General features: G+C 26.8%; 6 protein-coding genes and 1 pseudogene across 7 annotated transcripts; 1 reads left to right on the top strand and 6 right to left on the bottom strand.

The window, feature by feature from the left end:
• Positions 1 to 187: 187 nt before the first annotated feature.
• On the bottom strand, positions 188 to 1,156 carry MKS88_003193 (single-stranded DNA-binding protein; the record flags this gene model as incomplete). Its single annotated transcript, XM_067216263.1, has 1 exon — positions 188 to 1,156. One exon carries the CDS (start codon positions 1,154 to 1,156, stop codon positions 188 to 190), a length of 969 nt encoding a protein of 322 aa, XP_067072928.1.
• A 1,645-nt stretch (positions 1,157 to 2,801) lies between these two features.
• On the bottom strand, positions 2,802 to 3,797 carry MKS88_003192 (phosphomethylpyrimidine kinase; the record flags this gene model as incomplete). Its single annotated transcript, XM_067216262.1, has 1 exon — positions 2,802 to 3,797. The coding sequence occupies one exon, from the start codon at positions 3,795 to 3,797 to the stop codon at positions 2,802 to 2,804; it is 996 nt and encodes a 331-aa protein (XP_067072927.1).
• A 1,155-nt stretch (positions 3,798 to 4,952) lies between these two features.
• On the bottom strand, positions 4,953 to 5,928 carry MKS88_003191 (bis(5'-nucleosyl)-tetraphosphatase [asymmetrical]; the record flags this gene model as incomplete). The annotated part of the gene is made up of 5 exons (XM_067216261.1): positions 4,953 to 5,067; positions 5,191 to 5,300; positions 5,419 to 5,522; positions 5,621 to 5,763; positions 5,897 to 5,928. 5 exons carry the CDS (start codon positions 5,926 to 5,928, stop codon positions 4,953 to 4,955), a joined length of 504 nt encoding a protein of 167 aa, XP_067072926.1.
• Positions 5,929 to 7,158: 1,230 nt separating this feature from the next.
• MKS88_003190 (CDC73 domain-containing protein) lies at positions 7,159 to 10,236 on the bottom strand (the record flags this gene model as incomplete). The annotated part of the gene is made up of 1 exon (XM_067216260.1): positions 7,159 to 10,236. The coding sequence occupies one exon, from the start codon at positions 10,234 to 10,236 to the stop codon at positions 7,159 to 7,161; it is 3,078 nt and encodes a 1,025-aa protein (XP_067072925.1).
• A 1,843-nt stretch (positions 10,237 to 12,079) lies between these two features.
• On the bottom strand, positions 12,080 to 18,142 carry MKS88_003189 (uncharacterized protein; the record flags this gene model as incomplete). Its single annotated transcript, XM_067216259.1, has 1 exon — positions 12,080 to 18,142. One exon carries the CDS (start codon positions 18,140 to 18,142, stop codon positions 12,080 to 12,082), a length of 6,063 nt encoding a protein of 2,020 aa, XP_067072924.1.
• Positions 18,143 to 19,501: 1,359 nt separating this feature from the next.
• MKS88_003188 (adenosylhomocysteinase) lies at positions 19,502 to 20,935 on the top strand (the record flags this gene model as incomplete). Its single annotated transcript, XM_067216258.1, has 1 exon — positions 19,502 to 20,935. One exon carries the CDS (start codon positions 19,502 to 19,504, stop codon positions 20,933 to 20,935), a length of 1,434 nt encoding a protein of 477 aa, XP_067072923.1.
• Positions 20,936 to 21,799: 864 nt separating this feature from the next.
• On the bottom strand, positions 21,800 to 24,098 carry MKS88_003187 (annotated as a pseudogene). Its single transcript has 2 exons — positions 23,905 to 24,098; positions 21,803 to 23,597 (listed from the first exon to the last, which is right to left on the bottom strand). Coding segments are annotated over exons 1-2 (1,989 nt in total).
• Positions 24,099 to 24,163: the final 65 nt, after the last annotated feature.

Below are 24,163 nucleotides of genomic sequence, written 5' to 3'. Positions count from 1 at the left end.
CTTCTCGTATATGGCAAAATAAATTATTCTACTACTGTACACAGCGTAAAATCTACGTGTATGTATATATATATATATAAATAAATGTATGTGTGTGTGCACATGTATACGTGAGTGTGGGTTGGAAAAAATATGGGAAATAGTTGCACATTTTGCAAAGTAGTTCGAAATGACAGCAATAGTTCTATCAGTAATGCTTTGCCCATCCAATTAACTGAGGTAATAACGAATTTGCAGCTTTCTGAAAAAGCTGGAATTCTGAAAATGCAGAACTTACATGCAATTCTTCAAAGTTATTTTTTTTTTCATCATTTAAATCATTTATATTTACATTTTCATTAATTTGTATGTCGAGATTATTTATGTCATTAAAATTATTGTCTGTATTGTTTGATGACTGATACTTATATTTTATTACGATATGATCTTTTTTTTCTTTATGTTTATCAATTATTAAATAATTATTATTATTTCCTTTCATAGTAATTGGGATTTTTAATTTTTCAACATCTTTTATACATAATACACTAGACAAATTGTTAATTTTAAGAAATATACTCATTTTGTTATTTTTATCATATTTATTAGAATTGTTTTGTTTTTTCATAAATACAAACTGAAAACCACCTTTGCCATAAATCGTTACTTTATTTTTGTTAATAATATAATCAGGAAATATGGGTTTTATTAAACACATTGCTGTACTTCCGAAAATACTAAAATATTGATATGTAGTATTATTACTATCTGTACTTTCATTATTTATATTTGAATTATATTTGGACTGATAATAATTGTTCGGGACATCATATTTATAATTAGGGTTATTTGATGGGTAATGCGAGATATTTGATGGGTAATTCGCGTTATTTGATAACTGACTAGCAAAATTTTCACCACTGTTCATGTGCATGTTTGTGTTGGCAAAATTTGGAGATACATTGTTATACATCCCCGAATTATAAACTCGACTTTTATATGTGTTATATGAACTTTTATTAGTTAAGTTTGAGTATTTGGGGTTTTTTAATTTAATGTTAAAAAAAGGTTCGAAAGTTCCTTTTCGTGCGTAGCTTAGCGCTTCAGTACTCATACTGTGGTAATCCTTTGCACATAATGTGATATTAAATTGTTTACTTATAAAACTCCCCTTCATGTTTGTTCCTTCTTTTTCGTAAATGTATGCTACTTATTGTTGTGCACACGAACACACGCATACACGCGTTATATATATATATATATATATATAGATATAGATATATATACATATACATATATACATATGTAATGTGTATATTACAGGTATATATTTTGTTTATATAAAATATGTATACATTTTGTGTATGTATATAATATGTATTATATTTGCTCGTTTTTCCTTTCAGATTTACCCTGAAAATATTGAACAAATTTGTACAGCTTCTCACAATTGGGGGCTGCTTTTTACAATTCCGTACAATCCTACCAAATAATATACTGTTGCTGTTTGTTTTAACATCCTTGTTTAATAATTTGTAAAAAAGGGTTTGATTCTATAGTTGCAAAATTTGGCTTTAATTTTCACAAATTTTTCTTGTATCATTCGTTTGGTTTTCTTACTTTTTTGCTACTGTTATACTTTTTTTTCATCATTTTTTATCTTTTTCATCAATTTCTTGTTTTTCTTTTTATATTATAGTATATTATATTTTTTTTTTTTTTTTTTTCTCTTATGAATATAAATTAGCATAGGAAATTTTACATTTTTATTTCCTATTATTAATGATTATTCCGCCATAATTCATTAATTTTTTTTGAGAATTACATTTTTAAACCTGCACTTCATTGAAATGGATGTTTTTAAATGAATTACATTTTGCTTATTTATGTGTATTTTTTTAATGGGTAACTTTTTTAATATATTTTTACACACAATTTAATGATAATAAAAAAGTTTAAATTATTTTTATTATTTTGAGATAAACAGGCAAGAAAAAATACGCATTACAAGCGTACATATATTTACATATGTGTATACGTATATACACATATATATTTACACAAATGTAAATGTATATGATGATCTTCATAAATTTTATCGTTGCTATTGTTAGTCAAAACGACCATAAGGATATATATGTGATTGAACACATTTAAAGGAAAGAAAAAGATAAGCACCTTGACATATATACATAAATATATGTTCGAACATTATGTTACCATCATAAAAGATGAGCAAGGAAAACCCACGTAACACATTATATAAAAAAAGTAAAGCCCCACTTAAGTAAAATTAGAAAAAGGTTAAATGAGTTACCAACAAATGCATTTCAAAGTAGTTAAATACCTGAGCCAGAATTCATATATGACGTATAAGAAGGAATGTTTATATTGAGCAGAAAACCAATAATAACAAAAATAAAAGCATAAATAAGTTTAAAGTGAATTGGTAAAGTTAAAATTAAATTGGTAAATAAGTTTTAAGTGAATTGGTAAAGTTAAAATTAAATTGGTAAATAAGTTTTAAGTGAATTGGTAAATAAGTTTAAAATGAATTGATAAATAAGTTTAAAATGAATTGATAAATAAGTTTAAAATGAATTGGTAAATAAGTTAAAAATGAATTGGTAAATAAGTTAAAAATGAATTGGTAAATAAGCTAAAAATGAATTGGTAAATAAGTTAAAAATTAATTGGCAAATAAGTTAAAAATGAATAAGTAAATAAATTAAAAATACACAATTTAATTAGGAATAAACTCCAAATAAAATCTATATAACATAGTAGCAACGTGAACATTTTGTATGTAGTTCCATATTTCGTCAAGGCAAATCTTGGGCAACTGTTATCACATCGAGTTCACTAAAATTTGCCAATTCTTGTGATGCCTTTAAGTGATTTAAGCCTGGACTTTTACTGCCTAATGCGTATGCATACTTAATACAGTTGTAAATATATTTTTTTGATTCAACACAGGACTGTAGCAAATTATGCTTTTTTGATAAAAAACATGATATAGCTGTTGATAGGGTACAACCAGTACCATGAATATCAGCCCTTGGTGTTCTTTTAGATTTTAATTTATACACATCATATAAAAATTTATCTTGTTGATTTATATTTTCATTATTATGGGAATTATGAACTATATGAGTTTTCCCATTTCCATCATCATTTGGGTCTTTACTTTTTCTTATACATAAATGGTCGACGGCATATAATTTATTTTCTTCGTCTGCATTTTTATCTATATTACAACTTTTAAATAAGCATGCATTTATATTTAATTTGCTAGTTACAGTTTTGCACAATTCAGTTGTACTAACATTTGTTAAGTCGATATCACAATTTAATGCTTCAATAATTACTTTACATTCATAAAAATTTGGTGTAATTATTGAACTTATAGGACAAATTAAATCTAACGAAAATTTTACATATTCCAAATTTTCTACTAGTAAGCATCCAGAACTGGAAACAAAAACTGGATCAAAAACTACAAGTAATTTTTTCCCTCTCTTTTTATTTATATCTGTTATATAATTATGAACCAATGATATAATTTTTTTTGAGTATAAAACACCTAACTTAACGACATCAATAGTTATATCTGCAAAAATACTATCCAGTTGTTCAATAATGAAATTTTCATCAACTTCTATAATTGATTTTATTTCCTTCGTATTTTGGGCAGTTAAAACGACGAATACAGAACAACAGTGACAACCTAAGCTCATTGCTGTTTTTATATCAGCCTGCATACCAGCCCCTCCGCAGCTGTCACTTCCTGCTATGCTTAAAATTTTTGCTGTTTCCATAGCATCCAAATGTGGAAAAAACGAAAAAAAAAAAATATATTAATAAAATACAAAGTTTAGGTTAGTTTCACGTATTTTCGTACGAATATTTTTGACGATTGGCTAGTAAAAAAAAAAAATAAATATATTAATAATAATAATAATAATGTTAATGAAAATATAAACGAAATAGAAATAAAATTTTAGCTAGCTCATAATATATACCCTCCACATGAACTATTATATAATGCTCAATAAAAATTAAAATTATGCGAAAAATAAAAATTTACGTAAGCCAAGTGAATGAAATATGAATACAATAAGAATCATGAGGAATCGAAACAGCAATAGGTGAAATGTAGTAAGAAGATAAACGTTCAAACTAGCAGAAATTAAGAATTGTTTAATAGGTGAGAACTGCTAATGCAGAAAAAATTTTACAAAATGAAAAACAGTGAATTATAAAATTGTAAAAATAATATTCTTAATATTACTCTGTTTACGGGGTAATTTTCGCAATAATATGAACAAAGTGTATTTTTATTTTAATCCATATTTGAATAATTGAACAAGTATTCATTTCAAGAATTTTTCGAATTTTTCTTTTTGTTTTACACAGTGTTTTTTTAAACTACTTCATTACAAAATAAATAGAGTGTAAAAGCAGAAATAAGACAAATCAAATAAAAAAATTAAAAATTAAAACAAGTAAATTAAATAAAGTTGATCACGCAAACGAAAACAATGTTGAAAAGTGTACTTGAAAATTTTGCAATATTAAGGAAGATACATACATAATAATAAGAAAATGGAAAAAAAAAAAAAAAAGAAAAAAGGAAGAACGTCCTAAATAGTACTTTTTTTTTAAAGGATCCAGCAAAATGAAAAAAGCGCTTCGTACATTTTTCATAATTTTTTTCAGAAATATTATATTCATGCAATAAATAAATATATAAGCTTTAATTACTATGTACATAAATTCAATTTATTAAAAAGAACAATTTATTTTATAATAGAAATATTCTCTCCTTTGTTTTTAATATTTACAGGAAAACGTTATATTTTACTTAAATAAAATGTTACACGTACTTTTTTTAATTTTATAATTATGGAAGTATGTACGTGGAGATGTATACAAATATGCATTTACACATGACTTAGTCATAAGGCGCAAAATTAATGAACTATCATATTTTCGTTGTTTTTCCTCAAAAATTCCTCTGCATTTTCCAATAAGTCAGATAAAGAATTTGGAAGAGAATATGCTTCTGATTCGTTACTGTGTATCCATCTGTACGTGAGGAAAAAAAAATAGTAAAATAAAAATTCGAACACATAATTTATTTCACGTATCTACATATTACATACATATTTTGTAACATTTTATCTCTAATTTATTTATAATAAAACATACTTATAATCTGTGTGTTCATCTGATAACTTGACATTCTCTTCATTATTTAACAAGAGAGCTAGGTAATATGTAGTCTCTTTTATCCTATCATTAACATTATATTTTAAGGTCTAACGGGTTAACAAATAAAGAAGAAATATGTAACACATACCGCAATTGTCATTGCTATTACGATAACTATGCTTTTTTTTTTTTTTTTAGGGTTTATTTTTCAAATGTAATACTTACTTTTTCGTAATTTAGTAATTTATATTTATCCTTATCTATACCAGTCTCCTCTAAAGTTTCTCTCATAGCTGTATCTAGTCCGTCTTCGTTATTTTCGTGCAGTCCTTCGTAAATGTGTATATATTTTGTATAATTTATAAAGGAACATAAAAATAATGAATATATATAAAAAAAAAAAAAATTAATTACACTGTTAGCTAACCTTTTGGAGGAGTCCAATGTCTATTTCCATAGGATGCCTTTAAAAATAAAAATTCAATTTCTGAATTTTCGCCTATAGCATTTTTTGTGCTGTTACAAAAAATTCTACATAGCAGCACGCCGTACGCTCGTACTATACTGTCACTAGAAAAAAAAAAATAATAAATAAAATAATATAAAATTATAATACGTACATATATATAGTTCATTTCTGCCACTTACAGCTTTATTATCATAAAACTATATGCTTCATTTATTTATCTATGCATATTTTTACAGAATTTTTTTCGACATAACTTTTCTGAACATTTTTTAGAAGTATTATATATATATTATGAGATCAATTCATAAATTTTTTTTTATAAACAGAATACAATTAGCACGCTTTTCTTCTCTTTTGCAGTACCTCATTGTGTCAACATAAATATATACATAAATATGTATATATATATATATATATATATTCCAGAACCGTTAATTTTAAATTACAGTGATGAGTTAAAACCTTAGAATTTCTTATTTGCTAATTATGGATATACCTTCAAAATAGCATGTATGTATGTATGTATTGTGTATTATGCATTTATAATACATATATGCTGTTGGGGGTGAGTCCTTCAACAATTCTATACAGCTATTTTAAAATGAACTAATTTTTATTTCTCTTAAAAAATATTATATGCTGAATTTTAATTTTTCATATGTAACTAAACATAAATTCTATCAAATTAAAAATGCAGAAAATATCGTTTGATACACTGTAAAACGTACATAAAATATGTATGAAATATATAAATGTAATAATGCAAGAATAATAAGCATAAAAATATATGTATAGAAGCTGAACAAATATATAATTAATTAGAAACACAACATGAAAAAAACAAGTGTACTCGTAAGGCTAAATTACCGTACAATTTATTTTTTATTTTTCTATTAATAATTCATATATTGCATAATGAATAATTGCTTCTTTACCAGATCGATATTTCTATGAAAAATGAACTTATAAAATGTTTACATTATATTTTTTTTACCTTTTGAAAAAAAGAAAAAAGGAAAAAATCTTTATAATATTATTAAAAAGTATGCAAAAGTTTTAAATTTATATTATTTCAAAAACAAAATAATTTAATATTATTCCAAAGAAAATGATAAAAAAAAAAAAAAAAAAATCAATCTAAATGGCAAATATATGCACAGATATAAGGAGAAATACGCAAAAATGGAAATAATGAAAATACTAAAAAAATTACCGCATTATTTGTAATGATATCGTATAAGTATAATATATGCTTATGTGTACATATGAAAATGAGCGTGGAATAACATATAGGAGAAGCGTTTCAAATATAGCACGACAGCGTATATAAGGCAGACGCGAATTGTGCTATAAACATGCTTACGTGTATGTATGCGTGTGAGTGTGAGTGTAAATGTAAATGTAAATGTAAGTATAAATGTAAGTGTAACTGTGATTGTAAGTGTGATTGTGATTGTGTATATAAACTGCTGCACACATTTGTGGCTCATCGAAATTCAAATTTTTTTTTTTTTTATGTAAAATATTTTCTCTCTTCTTTGTAAAAGAAATTTCTCGATGTTACTCCAGAATTTATTAACAGCAATGTAGTCGTCTTTTCTATTACTACGACTAATTCTGATGATATCAATATTACTACCAGATAATAAATCAGATGGAATTGTAACATCATTATACATAAAAACAAAAGTTTTAAATGGCTGAAAGAGAGCTGTTGGAATTTGAAATGGGTATATATTTAATATTTTTTTTAATGATTCTTTTGAATTTAAGATAGCTGCAATTACACATTTCCAATCTGTTTCGGTGAATTTTGTTATTTTATCATTTTCAATAAATGAAAACTTGACACTTTTGTTAAACATTTTAAAAATTATTGATAAGGAATCGTAATAATCACTGCTTTTGTTTATACTCTGAACAGGGTTATTATTACTACTATTATTTATTGTAGGTATAAAAGAACTGTCTAAATTATTATGAAGAAAAAATGACTCAATGTTGCTTCTATTAATTATATTTGTGCTACCCTTTTCTAATATTATGATGGGCCTTTTTTTATGTGTTAAGTGTATTTCATCTATTAATTTTAGAGTCTTCTTTTGAATACTCGGTTTAATATTATCATCTACAATAATATTTTTCTTAATACCATTTATATATACATTTTTTATACTACTTTTTTTAAAGAGCTCTTTTTCGAAAAAGTTATATATCATGGTGTAGTCACATGAGCATTTGCCTACTATATCGTAAGAATCTTTAACATTTACTTCCTTAACATGAGAAGAATTAACTAATTCTTTGTTGTTATCAATTTCTGTATCTGACAATTTGTAATTAAATAAAAATTTATTATTCGGTCTGTTTTTTATCTCCAAATAGTTGTTGTCAATAGTACGAAAATTAAGTGAGTCCTTTTTGTTATTGTTTTTCCTCTCTACTGTTTCGTCCTCATTTTTGATATTTGACATCAGCACAGAATCACCTTCTTGATTACCCTTTTTTTTTAATTTATTTTTTCCATTAAGCTCGAAAGAGAAGTTTTTCGAATCGTTAATATGAATATCATCAGAGCAGGTATCTTCACCAGATGTAAAACCAGGATCACTATTCAACCTTATCAAATCATCCCCGAAGGGGCACTTCCGATTTGCAAAATTGGGATCAAAATTAAGAACAAAATTATGCACAAAATTAACGACCGTTTTATTTTCTTTATAATATTTTTTACTGTTTAGGGAGCATATATACAATGCCAGTAAATTATGAAAGAAAATTATTTTATCATGATTACTAAAGTTTCTGACTATTTCGATAGGGGGGACTTCGCTAAAAAGAAATATCCTCTTCCTTTTTTTTAAAGATGCAAATGGAGCAGCAATGCCATTATTGCGGTTACTATTGTGGTTACTATTGTGGTTACTATTGAGGTTATTATTGTTATTGCTATTGTCGTTACCATGATCGTCAGTTGCTCTATGTTTACTAAATTCAGTTTTAGGCTGTTCATCAAATTTGCTTAAGGCCAAATCTAGCTCAAAGGTATCATTTGCCGCTAAAATTTCGATAAGGCTCCTTTCGTCATTTATATTAATGTAACTCTTTAAACCATTATTCAGGTCATAATTATTCAAATTATTATTACCATTACATAAATCTGTATATTTATTACCTTCCATGTATTTTATATATTCGTCATAAAATTTTTGAGTAATTAATTTTACATTTTGGTCAATTTGATCCATATTTGATAAATTTGTAAAGTACGTATTTTTTATTATGGAATATAAATTTAAATTTTGAAAGAAAAGATTTTTCAAATAATTATCCTCATAATAATGATTTAAAAAGTTATAATTAATTTCTTCGGTGTATGAATAATCATACTTTCTTTCTTCATTTGATTCATAGTAATTCGTCCCCTTCCTCTTCTTCTCCTCATTATTACTATATCTATTTTTGGCAACATTATCTGTGTCTTCGTTTTTAATCGTGCTCATCCCCCTCATATCACTGCTAAGGTTGAGGTAACGACTAGATGCATCTTCTTCATAAGAGATGGGTCCATTTTGTTTAATAAAAACAAAACTGTTATTCGTCTCGTTGTCCCCTTCTTTTACTGCATTTATTTCGTTAAAATTGAAGTACATTAATTGATCATATGAAAGAGATGATAAATCTTCTTCCACAAAATTATATTTTCCTTCTCCATTCATTTCAATGCCTCTTACTATAATAGGCTTTTTATATGAACAAGAGTATGCATAATCATTTTTAACATAAAATATTAAAGAATCCTGTATTTTATCTGAGTCGAATATTTTCTTGGTGTTTTCAAAAGACACAATATTTTCATCTCTCGGCAACGACACATTGTAGTTGTCCTTATCAGTGGTACTTTCCTGTTTTATGATAACTCCCAATTTTTCCTTCCTTTTTTGTCCATCCTCCTTGGTAATATTGTCATTATTATTATTGCTACTACTATGATTGTTATTATTACTACTGCTATGATTATAACTGTTACTATGGAGATTGATTCCCTCACTAGTTGCTATTATTTTCCTTTTCTTCGTTTTTAAATCTTTCCTGTCATTCTCGTTATCATTTTCATATTCCCTCTCTAGGTCTCCCACATTTTCAATGTCAAAAAGGTCTAGACCTATAATATGTTCTGTTTCCGCACGCACATAATCATGTAAATCAATTATTTTTTTTAAATCATATATATAAAAATTTACTTTTATGTCATCATTATCCTCATCGTCTTCAATATTTTTTATAATTTTACTTCTTTCTAATATGCTTATATATTTATAACCAATCGAATTAATATAAGAAAATGTATAATTACTTTTTGGTAAACAAATGAACAAATAAATGTCTCCTATATTATATTTTTCTTTTTTTCTACTTTCAATACCACAAAGAACATCGCTATATATATAAAAATTTTCTTTCTCAAAAACTATGATATCTTTGTTATCTTTCTTCATAAACTTTATATATTCCTTTTCTTCTCCTAAGAATTTTTTCATTAGTGCTTTTAAATTTAGCTGTTCGCTTTTCATCTTTTTATCTTTTCATCCGTATTATTTAGTATATCATGTTATGTAACACAATATGCGTCATTATTTTATGAACAAAATACCGTTGATACTTCGTTTATCGGTAGAAAACAAGGTCGAGGTAGCGAAAGGGAAAACGTAACCTCTGCTTCGCGTAACGTACATACGTACATACATATATACAGAAATAAAAACATACATATATATATATGCTTATACTCTCTTCTGTATAAATTAAAAAATAACAAACTTCAACACCTGTGACAGCGGGTAAGCGTACTCATAAATAATAACTAATTAAAATTTTTTTTTTTTTTTTTTTTTTTTTTCCTTAATAATTCCCTTCGCAAAACGTGTTACAAAAAAATTGATTTTGCAATTTTTAATAAAAAAAAAATATATGTATGTATCATTATACTTATATGTATATATTTATATATATATTTTTTTGTTTATTTACGTTCACTTGCGTGCTGTTTGAAATAACAGCTTGTAGCGCATTTAAAGCGTGAGTTCAAAATGGTATTACCTTGAGAAGTCCCTAATTTTTATCTTAACTTCTCCCAGCGTTGAGTATATTCCATATAATAAAAATTAAACAGTAATACAGTTCTGCATAAAGGATACAAGAGTAGTCAACAAATGTAACGCAGTATTATACAGCGCATATATTACGCACAACACACGCATACGTACATATATATATAATATATATCTATATATTATGCATTATGTATTGGAAGAACATCCATTTATTAGGGCCCCAAAATTACAAATTGAAAGGTTTACTTTAATCTTCTAGGAATAAAATAATTTTTTTTTTTTTTTCCCTTTTTCTCTATATTGCTTTTAAGAAGAGAAGAATTAAATTTGTGAACTATTTTGTCCATTCTAATATTTAAAATATTTAAATATAAGAAAAAGAAAAATTTGTTACCCATAAATATAGTAAAAATATATATAATAACAATCATCCCTTTTTGTAAAATGCTCGCTCAAATATGTGTAATATAAAATCGTTTTAACATAAATTTTTATGGGGAAAGAAAAGAGGAACAAAAAATGAAGCAGCAAATAAGGAGAAATTTTAAATGAACCCAATGGAAAGGTTTAAGGGAAAAATGGGACATCCACTTTTTAAAAAAACCTTTTTTAAATACTAAAAATGAAAAGTATAATAAAGTAAAAACAATATAAAGTAAAAATAAAATAAAGTAAAAACAAAATAAAGTAAAAACTAAATAAAGTAAAAACAAAGTAAGGTAAAAACAAAATAAAGTAAAAACAAAATAAAGTAAAAACAAAATAAAGTAAAAACAAAATAAAGTAAAAACAAAATAAAGTGATAATAAAAATGAAATGAAAACTATTTCACAGTCGTTTAATTTTTGGAGGTGTAAACAAAATTAGTACATGCACATACATAACACGTATGTATATGCTTATGGCACTCTTCTCAACACGTTCGTCTGGGGATGTACTTTTTACATATGATGGAAACACGAGAAGCACGGAAAATAATTGATTATATTAATTTATTACGCATAAAAATCAAGCCTCAAATGTTATGCAACATACAAAAAAAAAAAAATTAGTTCACAAGTGAGCATAAATATATATAGAAGCCAGTGTGTATGTATGCGTAAAATTACAAACAAGTCCCTCCAAGAACGAAGAACAATGAGCACCAAAAGACACCGCATTATGCTTTATTGAAAATAGTTTAAAAAAAAAAAAAAAAAAAAAAGCAATCGCATAATTCGACTTAACAAAAAAATGGAGAAAATAGAAGAAATGGTGAGCAAGTATAGATATAAAGGCACACAAATGAAAAGGTGCTATATGTTTATTTAAACAACGAATCGACATCAAAGTCATCGGACATGTTCAACTGACTCATAGCTGCTTGTATATCTTCTTTGGAAACGTTGTGTTTCTTAATTAAATCTTTTATGTTATCAATAGTAATATTATTAGGATCAAGTTTTTTATCTCCTTGTGGATCATGAGTAGTATTATAGTTATCTATAACTTCTTTTATGTCTTTTTTTATGTCTTCAGATGTTGTAGTATCATTTAACAGTGCTTGCTCATCTAATTTTTCAATATTTTTTCTTTTATTTTTATTCATCCATAAAACAAATTCATCGAAATTTTTAAGAGCATCATTATCTTCACTACAAGAAATAGTTGATTCTGTTAATTCGTTATTTTTATTTTTTTGTAAACTCTGCTCAAGAATACTTAATGCTCTTTTAGATGAACAAGCATTACTATTAATTAATAATTCATATAAATGACCACTATTATTTTTAGTTGAGTACATCAAAATTTTCTGATTTTCTAATTCAGTTAAACAGTTGATCCAATCCTCATTTACATCGTTAAAAGTAATTGGAAACTCTTTTTTTTTAATAACATATTCTATATATTTATACATGTAATTAAGGTAAATGTTTTTTATATCATTAGGTTCAAATAATAGTTCATTATCTAAACTTTGTTTTTCTTTCCTATCTTGTTCGTTCTCACTACATTTATCTTCGCCCATGGTGTTTCCTTTAATCATGTCTTTTCCATTATATGTGTCTTTTCTATTACCTATGTCTTTTTCTTCAGCCATATCTATTTCTTCGCCTTTGTCCTCTCCTTTTTCTTTATGTTCATCACTCTGATTGCTCCCATCGGGGGAAAAGTACTTTGCTGTATTTATCTTTTCATATGTATACAGGTACTCCTCCAGACACTTCTGTACTTCCATGTTGTCATTGTATTTTGCTTTTCGAAATTCTATAATTTCCTTAAATATTTCATCATGATCATAGGATGCAATTTTGCTAATCAAGTTTTCAATATCAAATTTATCCTTCTCAGCTGCGAAATATTCTCTCTGCGACATTTTATTCATGTCCGAAGTGGGGCCTTCACTGCTGGCATAACTACCGCTGCTAAAACCATCACTCTTAGTACCACCGCTACTACTAGCAATGCTCGTATTGCTGACTGTATTTAGGTTCGATGGGTTATCCCTGTTAATGCTACTTTCTCTGGCTTTGCCATATATCTCCCTCTCGTTAAAATCAAAAGGCTGCATAATTTTAACGCCCTGGAAACTCTTCGAATATTTAAATACAACTGGTAAATAGGAACTCTTGAAATTATGTTTGAGGTATAACTTATTTTCTCTTTCTATTTTATTATCATTGTAAAAGTAATATATTTCGGCCATTTCTTTTAGTAGAACATTGGACAATATATTAATTGAAAATATATTATCATTAATTAATATTCTGGAGTTTTCAAACGTGTTCACAAAATTGGCATGAGTGGATAATATTTTATCATCTTTTATAAATTCTATTTGTACGTTATTTAGTTTGTTATTAAATATTTCTTTATTAAAAAAGTGAAAAAGATTATATGTTACATTTGTTCTATTTAATGAAGTTGTATAACCACATTTTTTTTTTTCCTTATCATATAAAAAAATTAATTTATTAATTTGATCTTTCGATTTTACACTTAATTCCTTTTCTATTTCGCTTGGAATTTTTGTTTTATTTGGAAAAATATCAGATATCAAATTAATGAGAATACCAAAAATATCTTTATTTTTAATTAAACTCATTAATATAATTTTTTCTTTTAATTTATCAAAATAATATTCTATTGAACTTAAATTTTCATTATACATAGTAAAAATTAAATTATTATTAGACGACTTAATTTCTTCTAATCTTTTATAATATATAATATCACAAGCATATTTACATTTGTTCATAATAAAATCTAATTCATTCAGTTTTAATTTTAATAACTCCTTTATACCTCCTTGAAATACTTTAAACAAATTTATGTAGTTATTTGTAAACAATGCTGCTGCAATGTGTTTAATAGGAATTCTTTTATCGGTCCACACACTTTTGCAGTCTTCTCTTTTTATAATATTTTCAATTATATTCATGATCCTTTGTTTACTAATATGTCCATTTTTTAACGTCACAAAAAAATTGCTTAAACTATTGTTATGCTTCACATTTTTAAACATGTGTAACTCTTCAGAATTTAAATAGCTCTCTAAGTTTGTTGTTTCATCCAAAAAAAAGGGCCAGTCGTTATACTCAATTAAAAATCGAATAAACTGCTTAATTTTGTTTATTTTTAAGTAATTAAATATGTCCACATTTTCGTCATCTATTGCTTCATCACTTGAGTCGCTTTCTTCACTGCTCTCTGAACTACTCTCTGAAATACTCTTTGTGCTTCCAGTAAGATCCTTTACATTGTTTAGGTCAACATTTGCAGGATCGATATTTTCTTCAGTATAATCCTCATACTGTGTCGTATCCGTACATTCCTGCTCGTCCTCATTCTCAAGTATTTCCTCCTCATCAATCTTTGGTTTTGTATCAATACCTAAACTGCTTCCATTCTTATCACCTCTTTTTTTACTACAGTTTTCTTTTTTTTTATATGCATTTTCTTCTTGTCTTTGGGACGGGTTCCCCTCCCCATAATTCTTTATCTTACTTTTTGCTTCCTTAATAGTTGAACCATCTGAATTGCCTCCGTATTTATGAATATATGTTGTGTATTTCTCATATATATTTAGGCACTCATCTAGAATAATTCTAGATAAAATTAAGGAGCTATTTATATCGTTATGTATGTATATAACAGCATCATTTGTTATATAATCAAAATTATAGTCATAAAAACTTAACCCTGATATGTCATCAGTAAATTTAATAACTATATTATTTGGCAAGTCAAAACGAAATATATATTTAGTATAATAGTTTAAAAAATAATAAGCAATTTCTTCCCTATTTTTTTTATTTAATAACATGTTTTTATTTAAAGGATATTGAATTACCAAATTTTTCATAACATAGTCCATTTTATTAATATTCATATTTTCATCATAAACACTACTGTCTTTATATAAATCTGATATAACATCTGTTTGCATAATTCTTTTGAAAAAGTATTTTTCCTTTGTTCTCATTTTTCTTATATTTCTAAACAGTTCTCCAATAACTACCATCATTTGTAATGTCATTATATTATTAGTCGTTTCTACTTTTTCACTTTTTTCATATTTTTTCAACATAGCATCTACATCTTCATTTTCATTTCCACTATCATTTAGAAATCGTAAACAGCAGTGGACTAATGCGTTATGTACATATGTTAAATCGAACTCATTTAATTCTTTTAATTTCTCTATTCCTTGAGTTAAATGTTTCGTTGAGTTGTTAACATCACATAAAAACAGCGATCCAGCAAATTCGTTTAGTGGTATTCTAAAACGTTGAAGTTTGATATTACTATTTTTGTCTTGTAGATTACCATGTATTATCTTTTTTTCTTGGGACTCTTTTCTGTCTTCGTTGTTTTGTCTTAATTCTGGAGAAATAGAAGTAGGGTCACTATAATCAACTACATCGTATGAATGTCCCCACAAGTTGCTCACATTTTTCTTTTTGTGCACATTCGTAGCCATCTGGATTGCCTTATTAATATCGCTCGTAACTTTAGACCTCAAAAGGAGGAAAACTATATCATCCTCATCTTCGGCCTCTTCTGAAGTCTCAAGCTCATCGGCAGCTACAGCTTCAGCCTCTTCCCTTTTCGCTATTCCTTCCGATGGTACACATCCTCCCTTTTTGACCTCATTTTCCCATTGTAACTCCTCCCCCGAGGTGGATCCCCCCCCTACAGGTCCGGAGTCATGCACATGCTCATTCTCCTCTTCATTATTAAAACTAGTTTGCGCATTTACATTCCTGTTATGAAAATAACTTTCTCCATAAGTAGACATAGAAGGAGTAGAAGAAAAGCTAGTTTCTTTCTCTTTTTTGTTATTATAAGTAGAAAATTCTTTATTATATTCCAGGCTGTAAAACATTTTACTGTTATTTCCAATAACATCTTTTATATAAGAAAAAAACTTTGCTGATTCCTTGTCAGTTAAGTTTAAGTCTCCCAGATACGGTGTATAATAATAAAAATCTATATTGTCTAACAAGCCTGCAATTCCATGTACATATTTTATAACTTTCTGCTTTGTTTCATCAAATTTTTTTGATTTATTGTAATTTTTTATTTCTTTGAATGGTAATATGTTCACTTGTAACAGCCTGTTATACTCATACATGATTTTTAATATAGTATAATTTAACAAAAGAGGAGAAGTCTTCAAAGCAGTGCATAATAAAATACTAGGTAGATTCATAAAATCTTTATTAACAATTTTATATGTTTTCATATTTGGTATATTTAATAACTTTTCTACCTTACCGTTTATCCAATAAAAATTAATCAAATTAAAATTTGGAAGTGCATTGTTAAATATTTTAAAATTAAAGTATGTCCACATATTTTTAATATGTTTCTCGGTTTCCTCATTACTTTTTAATACATATGGGGTGGAATAATTTATTATTTCGCTTTTTTTTGCTAAATAGTCGCTTAATTCGTTCTCATTTATTTTAAACATATCTCTAATTTTGTCAAAAAAATGCTCTAATATGTTTACTATTTCTTCATATTCTGCTTCTAATTCTAAGTACACTTCATTGTTTATCAGTTTCTTATTATTAGGATAAATAATGGAATCATTTTCAATTTCTACTTCATTTATTAATTTTGTATGAAACGTTCTATATATAATGTTTAATAAATAATTTTTTATATACCTTAATATGAACATAAGAAATATTTTATCCTCTAAATTCGATTTTAAATTATGTTCATAATAATAATGTAAATATTTATTTAAACATAATTTAATTGAATTTAACCCTTTTTCTAAAAAGTCATTAAATGCGTCTTTACCTATGTACACAGAACTAAATAAGGATTGTGTGGGGAAAAAAATATTTGTTCGTTTATTTAAATTAATATCAGATAACTGCTCTATCTCTTCATTATTTAAAATTACTTCTTTCTCCATATTCATTTCTTTCTTATCAGCACTGTAACTGTTAGAAGTTTGACAGCTATCAAGTAGTTGACTATTGACAGGGTTTGTTTTATCTGTGCCCTTGGTACTTTTAATCCCTCCTTGAAACATGGAATAACTTAATTTTCCATTTGTAAAATCTTTTGTCATAGATTGGCACATTTCTGCACTTTCTCTTTTATTTTGAAAAGGTATTAAGTTTACTGAACAGTCTTTTAAGATAGACTCTTTTTTATAAAACGTACTATTTACTTGATTTATTTTATCAAAATATTTTGTATTTACGCAATTATTTTCAATATCGTAATAATAAGTACTTTCTTCTTTCGATAGGAGCAATCTGTCACTCCATTGTTGAAATTTCATGTGCTCATTTATTTCCTCTTCAGTTAATATTTCACCATCTAAGTATTCCCTTTTCACTTTCTCTTTTTCTATCCCATTCCCTGTTTCGCAAGAAGGACCAGTTCCGCTCTCACCACCTCCCTTGCTACTGTTCCTAGGGATGCTGTCATTGCCTATATTATGAGGACGTTCGTTGTGTACGTCGTTCTCTTCGTTACTACTTTGCTCATTCCCTTCCCCACCAACCACTGCATTCTGTTCCTTACCCTTTTCCTCACCGTTTATAACGTTCTGAATCTCATCATTTACATTTCTTGCTTCTAAATATTTCTGCTCCCTATTAGCATTCTCTTCCTCTGTGGGAATAGTGCAATCTCCTTTCACGGGGTCGTTTAGATTTAAATAATTACATTTCTCCCTTTTTCTTATAATACAAAAATTTGTGTTTATTTGATACTTAGAAATGCTTTTTAAAATAGATGGTTCGATAAAATTTAAGTAATCATGAAATGTCCTAATTTTTATTGCTGCATTTTTTTGAAAAAGTTCAAGTATAATAACTACTGTTACTACATATTTTAAAATGTAATTTATCATCTTTTTCTTTTCCTTTTAAAGAAAATATTATTCGACTGAAACAACATCAAAAAAGGATAAGAAGTAACAAAAAAAAGGAAAGAGATGTAAGTTGCATAAACCTTTGCGTGCTCCCCTGTAGCAAGTATACAGACTTGCCTATTTTAACATGCGTACATTAAGATGCGGAAGCTTTGGAGCATACATATGTATATATATATATGTATACGTATGTAATATATATATGTACACGTATGTAATATATATATGTACACGTATGTAATATATATATGTACACGTATGTAATATATATATGTACACGTATGTAATATATATATGTATGTACATATACATTTATGTATGCATTGCAAAATTAAGGTGAAGAAAAAGAAAAAAGGCTCATGCTGTGTACATGTATGTTTGTATACGTCAACTTACATTTTAAAAAATGCGATATATTATCTGAGAAATACATATGCACTTATAATTAATTTTTCTTCGTTATAGCTATGTTTAAATTTTGATGCTCTCTTTTCAACTATTTTTCATTTTAATAGTCCTTCTATTACTCACATTATGAAAAGTAAAATGATACTACAGATGTGCACATGTATATATGTAACGCTTTAAAAACAACATAAACATGTATTAAACCGTTGAGTTTTCTATTTTGATTTGAGAAAATCAACGTAATAAGCCATGTATTGCTTTACATATATACTGTACCATACTAATTATATGGATTATTTATACTCTTTTTTTTTTTTTTTTATTGTATAGTAATGAGAAGTAATGTGCTGACTTACAAGAATATGGCTCTATAAAAAAAAAAAAAAATTAAAAGGAAATAAGAAAAAGAAGAGAACAAATAAAACAAAAGAAAAAAAATAATAATAAAATATGAGAGCAGAAACTAATCAAATATTGTGGTAGCAAATATAAAAGAGCAAACCGTAAAAAAAAAAAAAAAAAACACAGCAGGAATCCCCTTAATTTATGTTTTTATTGAACAAATTTTGTGCTATTTTTGTTTTTTTTTCTTATTACAATAAAATATACATTGATTGCATTTTTTACTGTTCTTATTATATTACTTAACACTCAGTAAGTTTCATGCTTGCTAGCATTCCTTTTTTTGAAATTTAACTTTTTACCGATTTATTTTGTCTCACACAACATTGCCCATACTGTTCTTTACATATACATATGTATATAAACATATATATATACATATATATACCTACATTTACATGTTCACGTCGTCAGTTTTTTGCTGAAGAAACACTTGCATTTCAAAAGAATCGAAAGGCAGTAATTGTTAATATATCACAAAGCACATCAATATTTTTGTAGTGCTATTAGTATTTCTGTCAAAAAAAAATGTATGAAAATAAAAGTAAAGTAAAAGACTTAAGTTTAGCTCCATTTGGTAAGCTACAAATGCAAATATCTGAAAATGAAATGCCAGGAATAATGACCATACGAGAAGAATATGAAAAACTGAAGCCTCTAAAAAATGCGAAAATAAGTGGGTGCTTACATATGACTATCGAATGTGCGTTATTGATTGAAACATTACAGAAGTTAGGAGCACACGTAAGATGGTGTTCATGTAATATTTACTCAACTGTAGATTACGCAGCTGCAGCTGTGAGTACGTTAGAAAATGTAACTGTTTTTGCATGGAAGGATGAAACCCTTGAAGAATATTGGTGGTGTGTGGAAAGTGCACTAACATGGGAGGATAATGAAGGACCTGATTTAATTGTTGATGATGGTGGTGATGCAACTCTGTTAGTACATAAGGGTGTAGAATATGAAAAATTATATGAAGAAAAAAAAATATTACCTGACCCAGAATCAGGAATAAATCAAGAAGAAAAATGTTTTCTAACGTTGTTAAAAAATTCTATTAGTAAAAATCCAAAAAAATGGACTAACATTTCAAAAAAAATTATTGGAGTATCTGAAGAAACAACAACTGGAATTTTAAGATTGAAAAAAATGGATAAAAATAATGAATTACTTTTTACAGCTATAAACGTTAATGATGCAGTTACAAAGCAAAAATATGACAACATTTATGGTTGTAGGCACTCTTTACCTGACGGCTTAATGCGATCTACTGATTTTTTAATTTCGGGAAAAATTGTTGTTATATGTGGATATGGAGATGTAGGTAAAGGATGTGCATCATCTATGAAAGGGTTAGGTGCAAGAGTATATGTTACAGAAATAGATCCAATATGTGCAATTCAAGCAGTTATGGAAGGTTTTAATGTTGTAACTTTAGATGAAATTGTTGAGAAAGCAGATTTTTTCATTACCTGTACAGGCAATGTTGATGTTATTAAATTAGAACATTTATTAAAAATGAAAAATAATGCTGTAGTTGGTAATATAGGACATTTTGATGATGAAATACAGGTTAATGAATTATTTAATTATGATGGAATTCATATCGAGAATGTAAAACCTCAAGTAGATAGAGTTACCTTACCAAATGGAAATAAAATTATTGTATTAGCAAAAGGAAGACTTTTAAATCTGGGATGTGCAACAGGTCATCCAGCTTTTGTCATGTCTTTTTCTTTTTGTAATCAAATATTTGCACAATTAGATTTATGGGAAAACAGAAATAATTCAAAATATCAAAACAAAGTTTATTTGTTACCTAAACATTTAGATGAAAAGGTTGCATTTTATCATTTGAAGAAGCTAAACGCATCCTTAACCCATTTGGATGACAAGCAGTGTACGTTTTTGGGTGTACCCAAAAATGGCCCTTACAAAAGTGATCAATACAGGTACTAGACAGGCGTTTACATTCGCACAATTTTAGGTATATATGTATATATATATATATATATATATATGTATGTACGTATGCGTGTAATTATGAGCGTATGTGTGCATAATGATTTTCCTTATTGTGAAAAAATAATTATCAAGGGTATGCTAAAATAATATAAAAGAGAAAAAAAAAAAAATCAAATGTCAATGTGTATGCTTAGTATTTGCGTACTCTAATTGTGTGTATGTGTTACAATAAATAAAAATATTGTATTATTTGTACAATCGGAACGATTATTATAAAAAAAAAAAAAAAAAAGTGTACGTTTACATTTTTTCACCTATCTGTATGCACATTTGAATTTATCTGCTACTGCAATTGATGAATTCATCAATAATAATTCTTATAAAAAATGTTACGACGTTATAACGCGTAATTAGATATAATCTGCTTCTTTTTAATGAACAAAATTGCGGTTAAGCAGTTTTAAAATAATTTTTTTTTTTAATGACACTTTTTTCCAGAAACGAGGTTTTTCGGTAAAAAAAAATGTACATATTGTTTGTGATACAATATGCACGTAAGTAGGTGTATATATATGTATGTATACGAATATATGTTTATATGTATGTATTTATATACATATGTACATGTATGTACATGCATGCATGTGTACACAAAATTAATAACAAAGATTGCACGCATAAGTATGTGCCAAAAAATTAGCAGTTGCACTTTTTGTCGTCCGCAATATAAGCTATTTTTGTTTATTTTATTTTACTTTTTTTTAATTCATTTATTTTATGTTATTTTTAACATTTTACAAATTATAAATAATGTAAACAAACTTAACTGATCAAACTAAACAAACTTAGCTTGACAGATTAAACAAAACCAAGAGGTAATCCTAACGATTGCATCGTTTTTTCCTCTTCTAATTTTTCCTGAAACTTTTTGTTTATTTCTTCAACTCTTTTTAAATGTTTTACATCATTATCGTCTATTCGCATTAATTCTCCGCTTTTTGCTTTACTTTTGTTTTCTATGTGTGCACTGTCTTCCCGATTATTTACAGGCACTTCTTGAACATTAGTAATATTATTAGCTTTAATATCTTCCACAGTTTCGTAATGATAATTATCTCTTAACTGCGTTTTTCTAGAATGCATATGTCTACTACCTGAATGGTTATATCTTTCTTTATGACTGAAATGTTTATAATTATTTTCATAGTTCCATCTTTTATCGTTTCTGTCTTGGGGATTATAAGATTCTCCTTTATAATATTTTTTATTATCATGCTTATAATCTTCTTCTTCATCACTTTTTAATAAATACGACTTATTTCCTTTTTCATTCCCTCTATACTTATCTTTTCTATCATTTAAGTACTTTTTGTCCTTTTTTATATCTGTTCTATAATAATATCTATAGCTTTTAAATCTGTGTCTCTTTTCTCTTTCCCTGATAATATCTCTTCTAATTTCCCCATGGTGTCTATGCTTGTGTTTACGTTTTTCTTTTTCTACACTTCTATCTTCTATAATTTTGCTTTTACTTTCCCTTTTTTTCCCTTCATCTTCGTCTTCGTCCTCATCATTGTCCATGTCTTCAATTTCATGCTCACTCTCATCGTCATGTTCACGTTTATAATCTTCTTCAAATTCTTTTTCCTCAGGCTTTTGTTTCCCCTTCTGCATTTTTTTATCTTTATCTCCAATTTCATCTATTTTTGCAGAATGCTTATTCTTTGAAGATGTTACATTTTTATCATAAACATTTTCATTTTCAATTTTTTTTTTCCTTTTATGACTTCTATTTTCCTTTTCCCAAAATTTTGAGTTGTTCTTATACTTCTGTTTATTTATGTCGCTATCCAAGGAAGATAATTTATCGCTTGCTTTACCATCACTTGAGTTATCGTCACTCGTGTTGCTATAACTTTTGTTCCGATTACTTCCGTTGTGAACACCTGTGCTGCTATCACTTGTGTTATGATGATGCACATTTTTATTGCTTATTGTGTCAATCGAATCTACATAATGCCTTCTCCTTTTTTTTAATTCTTCAGATGACAAGTCAGAATTTTCACTTTCAGTAGTCATTTCTGGGGGGTCACTTGTATTATCTTTCCCACTTGAACTTTTTTTTTTTATTTTTTTTATTAACTTGTTTTTTTTATTTTTGTTGTCTTTCCATTTTTGATCAATATCTTTATTACTTTTACAATTTTTACTTTTTTTACTTATTGTAATCTTTTTATAATCTTTACTCGATCGATAATTATTTGCATTTGAAGAAATGTCTTTTAAACTCATACTTTCGCTAACAGAATTCGTGCTATTACTAACTCCAAATGAAGATAAACTACTGGGAGATCTCCTTTTTTTTTCTTTGTTTTTTTTTTTTCTTCTTTTATTTTTGTAATAACTTGTTGAATAATCTGAATTAATTGAAGAGCTATAACTACTAGATTTATTTTGTTTATTAGGTCCATAATATTTTTTGTTATCCTGTAATGCTTTTCCTCCTTTCTCTCCATTATAGACTTTATCTTCTTTATGTCCTATATCTTCTTTTATTGTTTTTTTATTTTTATCCTGTTCCATTTTATCTTCCACATATTTTCTCTTTTTTGGTACCCACAACCCCTTTTCATTCTTAACTAGGTTTTTGCTTTTCCTAAAAACGGGGAAAGAAAGAACAGTGGCGTAAAAAAAAAAAAATAATAACACACACATTAGCGTAAAGGTAAATTTTACATATACCATGTTTAATGTGTGCATACATATATATATATGTACATGTGTGTATGTGTATATGTATATATATGCGCATGTGTATGTGTATATGTATATATATGCGCATGTGTATGTGTATATGTATATATATGCGCATGTGTATGTGTATATGCATATATACGTAAAAATGAACTTATAGGTATACGTTTATATAATATATACACAGAGATGGACGATCAGGACAATACTATTTCCCTGTTAATTTAATTTTGTTATACTTCAAGTAAGGCTTATTATCATAAATATCTTCACATATGCCGTCTTCATTCTTTAATTTTACCAAACTATGGGCATAATCCCAATTTCTATGTTTAATTAGTTCCTTATCATCCTGTTCTTTCAGCGATTTTTCTTGATTATAAACAGGTATCAACTTAGGCATTCTAAATTATCTATTATTATTTTAAAATGCTATATAATTTTACTTATTTTTTGTTTCTGTATTTT

This window comes from Plasmodium brasilianum, chromosome 10 (genome assembly GCF_023973825.1).
Source record: "Plasmodium brasilianum strain Bolivian I chromosome 10, whole genome shotgun sequence".
NCBI lineage: Eukaryota > Apicomplexa > Aconoidasida > Haemosporida > Plasmodiidae > Plasmodium > Plasmodium brasilianum.
This window is presented reverse-complemented; position numbering and strand designations above follow the sequence as displayed.